This window comes from Mus pahari, chromosome 23 (genome assembly GCF_900095145.1).
Source record: "Mus pahari chromosome 23, PAHARI_EIJ_v1.1, whole genome shotgun sequence".
In the NCBI taxonomy this organism is placed as follows: Eukaryota; Metazoa; Chordata; class Mammalia; order Rodentia; family Muridae; genus Mus; species Mus pahari.
The window spans coordinates 29254992-29264376 of NC_034612.1; the positions used below are offsets into that span (position 1 = coordinate 29254992).

The 9385-nt window shown below is 50.6% G+C and overlaps 1 protein-coding gene across 1 annotated transcript in view; it reads left to right on the top strand.

Moving 5' to 3' along the window:
* Positions 1 to 9385, top strand: part of Dnaaf5 (dynein axonemal assembly factor 5) — a 39081-nt gene that overhangs the window by 13815 nt on the left and 15881 nt on the right. Inside the window, exons 5-7 of the mRNA XM_029533885.1 lie at positions 1253 to 1485; positions 2738 to 2950; positions 5944 to 6087. Coding sequence (XP_029389745.1) covers positions 1253 to 1485; positions 2738 to 2950; positions 5944 to 6087 — 590 coding nt within the window. The remainder of the gene's footprint in view (positions 1 to 1252; positions 1486 to 2737; positions 2951 to 5943; positions 6088 to 9385) is intronic.

Here is a 9385-nt window from a genome sequence, read left to right on the forward strand (position 1 = left end):
TTTTAAGATTTATTTATTATATGTAAGTACACTGTAGCCGTCTTCAGACACTCCAGAAGAGGGCATCAGATCTTGTTACAGATGGTTATGAGCCACCATATGGTTGCTGGGATTTGAACTCCAGACCTTTGGAAGAGCAGTCGGAGCTCTTACCCACTGAGCCATCTCACCAGCCCCAATTCAAAACTTTTAAGCAGACAGTATTTGGAAAAACATCACACAGGTTGGGAACACAGACAGCACAAAGCCTATACACATGCTTGGCGTCGTTGGCATTGAGGATGGAAATTGTAACTCCAGAAGATGCTACTAGATGCTTCCAGGCTACCTTGAAGACTAGCTGTGGCATGACAGGGGAGTCGAGCGGTGTGGAAGATAGGCAGGTGCTTCCTTCTAAGGCATACCTGTGGTCTGGTGTAGCCAAACTAGATCCTGACACCAAGAAAGGTAAATGCCTGACCCACGAGTAACTGTGTGAGGGTCTAGCACAGCACCTTTAAAACAGCCCCAAGTCAGGACTGAGCTCTCGGGAGATGAATGGGGAAACTGGTGTGTTCATGGTATAGATGACTCCCACAGAGTCTGCTGTACAAGTCCACTGAGTGAAGATGCTAGAGAGAACGCTAGTGCAGGATGCAGGGCCATTGGGTCAGACAGGGCAAGCCCCAGAGCTAAAGTTACTTCTGGGTATGTGGTGGCCGTTTGCAGGTGTGTCCCACTGTGGTTTCTTATTGTCATACTTCAGTATAGCCTTACTTTTTTTTTTTTTTTCCCCCGCCCTGGATTTTTTTTTTTTTTTTTTCCCCCGCCCTGGAACTCACTCTGTAGACCAGGCTGGCCTTGAATCAGAGCTCCACCTGCCTCTGCCTCTGCCTCTGGTGTGCTGGGATTAAAGGTGTCTGCCACCACTGCCTGTTGAGAAATACTTTACTTTATGACTGTGGCCCTCACTCTTTTCCTTTGGGGGTAGGGTGGGTATTTTGTTTTAGTTGGTTGACTGGTTTTTTGTTGTTGTTTTATTTTGTTTTGTTTGAAATGGTGTCTCATTCGCACCCCAGGATAACCTGGAACTTGTGTAACTCAACATGGTCTCAAACTTACAGGAATCCTCCTGCCTCAGTGCAGTTGCAAGCTGCCAAGCCTCCCTTCTGCCTGAGACATTCTGAACTGTCAGTCAGACTGAAGGTATAACTAGCCACTTTCCTCACAGACCCTGAAGCTGGTTTTGTGGGTTCCCATTTTCTCCCTCTAGAGAGCCGCCCCAGCCTGGGCTGCCGAGAGCTGGTCTTCAGGAACCTCTCCAAGGTGCTTCCTGCCATCTGTCATGACATCACCGACTGGGTGGTGGGGACGCGGGTGAAGGCGGCACAGCTGTTGCCGGTGCTGCTGCTGCACGCAGAGGACCACATCACACAGCACCTGGAGATCATCCTCAGAACCCTGCATCAGGCGTGCACCGATGATGAGAAGGCTGTGGTCGGCAGTGTGAGTGTCCTACCGTGCAAGTGGCAGAGCTCTCAGCCCTGTAGACAGCAGTTCTGTAGTCACCAGATAGGTAAAGGTGTGGGCCTCCTGCCCTTCTCACCTCCCGTCAGCCACTGGCCTGGCCCTGGTGGTGCCCTCAAGGCAAACTTTGGTTCACCTTTGATTTCACAGGGCACATGCAGCAGGCTCTGCTTCCAGTGACCTAAGAGACTGGCTTTTCCAGCCCAGACGCACTTATGTCATTTCCACACAAAACTCGGTGGGGGGCAGGGGAGAGGAATCCTTTCATGTGTGTTTACATATGTATGTGTGCTCAATTGTATGAGTTCATGTATAGTTGTGTGCATGCTTATGGAAGCCCAAATTTACCACTGGATATTAGTTGCTGTCCACTGATTGCAGGATCTCTCACTAAAGCAGGAGCTTACAGATCCAGCTAGTCTTACCTAGCCAGCGTGCTCCATGGTCCTCTGTGTCTGTCGCCTGGGTACTGGGATGACAGGAGGCTGTCATCCCTTCCCTCCTTCTACATGGGTGCTGGGGATCCGAACTCTGATCATCGGGCTTGTACAGCAAGCACATCATTCCCTGAACTACCTCTCCAGGCATTACCATGAAACTTGTGAACATCTGTTCTGTAGGCAGAATGAAGGATTTTCTATCTCCCAATACGGTTTTTGAAGGAGCGGGAGGGACTGGTGAGAAGTGCCGTGTGCAGGCTGCTGTGTGCGTGTGCTCTGTGCCTTCCCCTCTGTGTGCTGCCCCTATCTGCTCCATGATGTGGGTGCAGACCTGGCTGGGACCACAAGCTTTGTGCCTCCCTCTCCAGCCCCTCGAGCCCCTCCCTGGCAGCCCTTGCTGCTGTCCAGCTCTGTGTTATGTCTTAGTGAGTATTTTGTTAATGCAAACAGCAGTGAGGGGCTGTGGGGCTGCTGGTGCAGTGCCCTGCATTTGGCCCTTGTCCTGGCCATTGCTGAATTCCCTAGGGTGAGGAGGCATTGGTTGTATGAATGAGACACTTAGGCTTCCAGTGTCAAATGAAGCAGGAGAGCCAGACGCACGGCTTCAGAGCCCTGGATCCCATTTGCCTTGGTATCCCCCATGAGAGAAATGAGGGTGTATGCTTCCCCACAGGTCCCATAACTCGTGCTTAGGACAGGTGGGAGGCCCTGTGGGGTAAGCCCAGTCACCAGTGCGAGCCCTGGCTGTGGCCATGTTTCCAGAACTCCGCATCTTCCCTTCTTTCTTGCAGTGCATAAGAGCCGCCGAGCTCATCGGCACCTTTGTCAACCCAGAAGTATTTCTGAAACTGGTCTTAGCCATGCTGAAGAAAGCACCCTCTGCCTCTGGCCTCTTGATCCTTGCTTCTGTCGTCCGGGGCTGCCCCCGGAATGCCCTCCAGCCACACGTCAAGGTCATAGCCACAGAGCTGGCCCAGGAGCACATCTGCCAGGGCTCTGAGAATGTAAGTGGGTGTCTGGAAGGGTGGGCATCAGGCTGTCCTGGTGCTGGCCACTCTGTGAGTGTAACTGCTGATGCGGGCTGATGCTCCATGGGCAGCAGCACACCCAGGTGCCAGCGTCCACAGCCCCTAGTCAGCCCTGTAGCCACCCACCGCAGGCAGCCGTTTAAGCTAAGATTTCTTCTTGTTAGTGTCAGTGGCTTGGGCAGCTCAAGATACATCCATCTCCCAGGAGAGTCCAGCCGGCCTAGCTGCTGTGGGTGCTCGTAGGTCAGGGACATGGGCTGAGGACGTCCGGGGACTACACACCACATCATTGGTGTGACCAGCACATCCTCCGGGTGACCAGGAGCTCACTCATGTTCCTGTCACTCAGCACTTGACTCCTATGTTTGAAGTAACCACTTGTGACCTGATGGAGAGGTTTGCTTTAAGCTGAGCCGGAGCAGCCTAACCTGGACATGACCACTGGGATGTGTTCTGGCTGCTTCTACTCAGGGCAAATGAAGGTTGCTGGGCTGATATATGTTAGGCATACTCTCTCCCATGGAGGCCAGAATATGGCTAGGAGTCCCCCAGAGCTGGAGTTACAGATGAGTGTGAGCCACTGGACAAGAACGCTGGGAACTGAACTTGGATCCCCTGCAAGAGCAGTACAGATTGTTAGCATTGACCATTGCTCAGCCAAGAGGAAACTGACAAAGCTTGAGAGCATGGACGGACCCAAGAGGCCCTTCTCCTTCCAGTGTGCCAGCATGTTCCCTTCCTCAGTCCAGGGAGGCTCAGGCATCAGAGAAACCTAGGCTGGGTATGTTACTTCCTTGCCAGCTCAGAATCATTAGCGAGAAAGTGCAGGTGTTTAGGAGGGCTCACAGCCCTTGGACTTGGATTTGACAGCTCCACGTGCTTCCCTACCCCCTTCATGTGAAGTTGTTTGGGATGTTGGGTTTCTGGTCATGAGAACATGGTAAGAACAAACTGAGGGCTGGTAAGATTTCTCAGCAGATAAAATCACTTGTCTGAGGGCTGATGTGTAAGTATGTATGCTTTTTTATGGCATATTTATGACTTGCCTGTCACTGCCATTCCTGTTTATTCTGTGCTCTGTGGAATAGACAAGGTAGAGGAATAATGAAGGGCATGAATGTAGAAGGAAGCCTGTGGGATTTCTGCTCCCTGCAGCCTGTGGCGAGCACTTCACAGGGTCCCACTGGCCACCCAGCCATGGGTCCACAGGAAATGCACCTGAAGCCAAGTGGAACCAGGAATGTGCAGCTTTGCATTCAGCATCTCCATCTGTTAGAAAGCTTGTGATAGGCATCTCTGGGATGCAAGCTAGACAGGCACTCCACCAGCAGAACTATAGCCTCGACCCACTCTAGGTATTTGAAGAGGATCAGAGACATTCGGTCATTTCAGCATGGGAATGTCACTAAGTTGTTCAATGTGAGGTTTGGGGTGGGGGTTGGTTAGGGTTTTTGTTGTTTTTTGTTTTGTTTTGTCGAGACAGTCTTGTGTAGTCTAGGCAGAACCTTAACTAGATAGCCGAGTTAGGCCTTGGATTCTTGATCCCCCTGCCTCCACCTCCCTGATCATGAGACAACAGACCTATGAATGAAAAGGGGAAAGAGAAAAGAGGATAGGACCTCTCCTAAGCGGCTGAGGTTTTATTGTACATAGAAGGGAGGGCAGAGGCAGAGACAGCTGGGGCGGCCCGCAGGCTGAACTGGGCCTTGTGAGGAAAGGAGAAGAGGGCCTGGAGACCAAGAGGCCAAGCAAGAGGCCTGCATAATCAAAATGGCTAGGTTATACAGGAATCAGATGCTGGGGGAAGGAGACTCAGCCCAGTCCCTAGGCTAGAAAGTTTGGGGTAGGGAACAGGTACGCCAGCCAGAATGTCCATAACAGGTACTGGCGATGCTAAGGGGGGCTGCACTCACCTGCACACTTGGGCTGTCACCCGGGAAGGTAGAGCTCCCACAGGCTGCTTTTCTGCATGGGTGTCCTTTGTCATTCTTTTTTTTTTTTTTTTCGAGACAGGGTTTCTCCGTGTAGCCCTGGCTGTCCTGGAACTCACTCTGTAGACCAGGCTGGCCTCGAACTCAGAAATTCGCCTGCCTCTGCCTCCTAAGTACTGGGATTAAAGGTGTGTGCCACCACTGCCCAGCCTTTTCTCTTTCCGATCCCATGTCTGTTTCACAGGTTCCATAAAGCACAGAATAAATTCGAATGGCAGTTTTAAGATATGAGTGAACATTCACAGTGTGTATTCTTTGTTTTGGTTTGGTTTTTGTTGTTGTTTTGAAACAGGGTTTTTCTATGCAGCTCTGGCTGGCCTGGAATTTGCTTGTAGATCAGGCTGGCCTCGAACTCCTGAGTTCACCTCTACTCCCAAGCACTGGGATTAAAGGCATAACCCACACCATCTCCTGGCCCATGATATGTATTATTCTTTTTTGGTTTGGTTTGGTTTTTTTCGAGACAGGATTTCTCTGTATAGTCCTGGCTGTCCTGGAACTCACTCTGTAGACCAGGCTGGCCTCAAACTCAGAAATCCGCCTGCCTCTGCCTCCCAAGTGCTGGGATTAGCGAGATGTATTCTTTATCCGTCTGAAGCTCCCTGCTGGCCCCCTGTGCTCTTCTGCTTGTGGACGTTGTACATCGTGGTGCGCACTAGGCTCCGCACCACGATGTACAACGTCCACAAGCAGGGATTTCTCTGTATAGTCCTGGCTGTCCTGGAACTCACTCTGTAGACCAGGCTGGCCTCAAACTCAGAAATCCGCCTGCCTCTGCCTCCCAAGTGCTGGGATTAGCGAGATGTATTCTTTATCCGTCTGAAGCTCCCTGCTGGCCCCCTGTGCTCTTCTCTGTGGATGTGCTCAAGCCAGGACCCGCAGCCCTCAGGTGGGGTGCGGCAACTCCTCTGGCTCCACGCTGACAGTGGGCTGTGGAGGGAGGGGGTGGGGATGCTGACTCCCACTGTTGTCTTCCAGAACCTCTACCTGGAGCATCTGCTGCTGTGTGTGCAGACCCTGCTGTCTGTGTGTCAGGAAGACTGTTGTGCAGCCAGCCTGCAGCTCCTGGAGGTGCTAGTGACAGTCATGGCAGTCTCAGATGCCGTGGGTCTTGAGAAGAAGGTAAGGGCACAGCACCCTGCAGCTACAGTCTCTTTCTCCAGGAAATGTAGTTGTCTTCTGTTAATCTCTAGCATGGTTGGATTTCAGACCTGGGGCAAGCTTGACGAGCAAAGATGAACGAATTCAGGATATTTAGAAGGAATCTCTCACAAGGTGGTCTCCAGGGAGGGGCCCTCGCTGCCCTTCCCTCTAATCTCTTGGTACTTCAAAATGTTCCTGTGCAGCCACAAGCCGTGCAGAGGGCTGACGGCTGTCCAGTGTAGCACAGCTCTGGGAGTTATTTCTATCCCCTTGACTCCGCATTTAAGCTTTAATTTTGTTTTGTTCTGTTTTTTGTTGTTGTTGTTCTATTTTGGGTTTTTTTTTTTTTTTGATGGCCTTATTATGTAGCCCAGGCTACCCCTGAAATTCTGAAGGCAAACTTCTGTCTCACAAATAAGGTGGAGAGTGACTGAAGTAGGCACTCAGCGTCAACCTATGTTCTCCACACGCACGCATGCACGCACACACAGATCTCTAACATAGAATCCCTGTGAGCCTCAATAGCCATATGGACCACATGTTGCTTCTTCAGGGTGACCAGAGCAAGCCACCGTTCTGGGCCTGCAGGAGGCTTGGGTTCCAGTGGACCCTACCTGAGGGGGCCTTTTCCTCTTGTTGGGGACTTTCTCGATTCAGATTCTTCTCTGTGAAGAAACCTTTGCAGAGGGTGTGTGTCATACGTCATCAAAGACAGCTTATCACTGTTAGGACTGAGTTCTAGCAAGGCTGTGCCTACAGGCCACAGGAAGGAAATCAGACCCATTGGGTCCACTGCCCTGGGGAATGTCAGGGACTGCCTAGTGCATTAAACCCTCCCTCAGCCCCCACTAACCTTTGTGGTTGGTTCCAGAGCAGCCAGCGAGTAGTTTTTACCCTGAGATCTGCTCTGGGGAGGAGAGCTATGCGGGGAGGGTGCAGGCAGCCTTCAGGGACTGGCGTTTTACAGTTTGGGGGTTTGGGTGGTAGTTTTGTTGTGGGTGTGAGGTGGACGGTTGTTTGTAGCTGGGGGTGGGGCCGGGGCCTTTCATGTCGGCTTCAGTGTTTCAGGGCTTTTACTTTGAGTTTTTGGCTCTTTTGGTTGTGTACATATGTGTATTTGTGTGTGGACATGACCACATGTGTCCTGAGAGGCCAGAGATGTCGGATCCCCAAGAACTGTAGTAACAGATGGCTGTGGGCCCCCGACATGGGTTTTTGTGTGACACGGGGTTTCTCCCTGGCTGTCCTGGAACTTTGTGGAGCAGGCTAGACTCAAACTCAGAGAGATCCACCTGCCTGGTCTCCTGAGTGCTGGGATTACAGGAGTGCATCACCACGCCTGGCTGGACTTTTGTTTTTAAACATGGTCTTTCTGTGTAGCTCAGGCTGACTTTGAACTCCTGACCTTCCTGCCAGAGCTATCTATAAATAGTAACAGGTTTTTTTTTTCATGCTTATATTGTGTATGTGGGCGTGTGTGCTTGTCCGTCTGAGTGTGTGTGTGAGTGTGTATGTGCGTGACGTCAATGCCATTTCTCTGGCACCATCCAGAGTTTCTCTTTCTTTGCCTTCCATTTTATTTTTGAAAGATTTTTTTGATGTGTGTGAGTGTGTACATGAGTGTAGTACCAGCAGAAGATGGACGAGAGCTTCAGATTCCATGGAGTTAAGAGTTGTGAGCTTAGCTGGGCGTGGTGGCACACGCCTTTAATCCCAGTACTTGGGAGGCAGAGGAAGGCGGATTTCTGAGTTTGAGGCCAGCCTGGTCTACAGAGTGAGTTCCAGGATAGCCAGGGCTACACAGAGAAACCCTGTCTCAAAAAAAACAAAACAAAACAAAACAAAACAAAACAAAAAGAAGAGTTGTGAGCTGGGGACCAGAGAGATGGCTCAGTGGCTAAGAGCACTGACTGCTCTTTCAGAGGTCCTGAGTTCAAATCCCAGCAACTACATGGTGGCTCACAACCATCTGTAATGGGATCTGATGTGTCTGAAGACAGCTGCAGTGTGCTCATATACATAAATAAATCTTTTTTTAAAATTCCTTTAAAGTTGTGGATATGACCTATTTATCATGATGCTGGGAACTAAGTTTGGGTCCTCTGCGAGAGTAGTATGTGCTTTTTTGGTTTTTCGAGACAGGGTTTCTCTGTATAGCTCTGGCTGTCCTGGAACTCACTCTGCAGACCAGGCTGGCCTCGAACTCAAAAATCTGCCTGCTTCTGCCTCTGCCTCCGAGTGCTGGGATTAAAGGTGTGCGCCACCACGCCCGGCTAGTATGTGCTCTTAATTGCTGAGCCATCTCTCCAGCCCTACCTATTTGCCTATCTGACAGTCTTTTACTGGTTCACCAAATAGGCCAGGCCAGTCAGCAAGCCCTAAGGACCACCATACCCACTCCATCTCTGCCTCTCCATTGCTGAGATTATAGGCATACACCACCATGCCTGTCTTCTCATATGGGTTCTTGAGACCAGATTCAGGGCCTCATGCTTACAAATGACTAAGCAATCCTCCCCCTCTACCCTAAGCCCTGGCTTTAAAACTACTTTGCCCCTTGTTCACCTGTGGTCAAGTCCCTGTTAGCATAGGCTCTGAACATCTTTAGGAAACACATGCATGCACAGACATGCTTGCATGTGGGTTCGTAGACACACACACAAATGAGCTGGGCACCTTGGGCTGCCGAGTGGGTGGGTTTGTGTCTGTTATTACCTGCTGTAGGAATAGCACTGACAGAGGCAGAAAGTGTTGTGGGGAGGGCATCAGCCCCGATAGAGCCCTGCTGTGGCCCCCTGCCTGCTCTTTGGTGGGCTTGTTCTACAATACTACTTCCTGGTCAGCTGTTTCTGTTTCGCTGATGTTTCCTATATGTCTTAGACCTCAGATGACAAGAGAATCTCTCAGAATGGAAAGCTTTAAAAAGTAGATTCCAAGCTGGGTGCTGGTGGTGCATGTCTTTAGTCGAGGATCTCCAGAGGCAGAGGCAGGCGGATCTCTGAGACGGAGGCCAGCCTGGTCTACAGAGTGAGTTCCAGGACAGCCAGGGATACTGTGAGAAAGCTTATATCAAAACAAAACAAAAAATAGGGCTGGAGAGATGGCTTAGCAGTTAAGAGCACTGACTGCTCTTCCAGAGGTTCTGAGNTCAATTCCCAGCAACCACATGGAGACTCACGACTATGTAATGGGATCTGATGTCCTCTTCTGGTATATCTGAAGCCAGTTTATTCACATACATAAAATAAATCTTTAAAACAAAAAGTTTTTTTTTTTT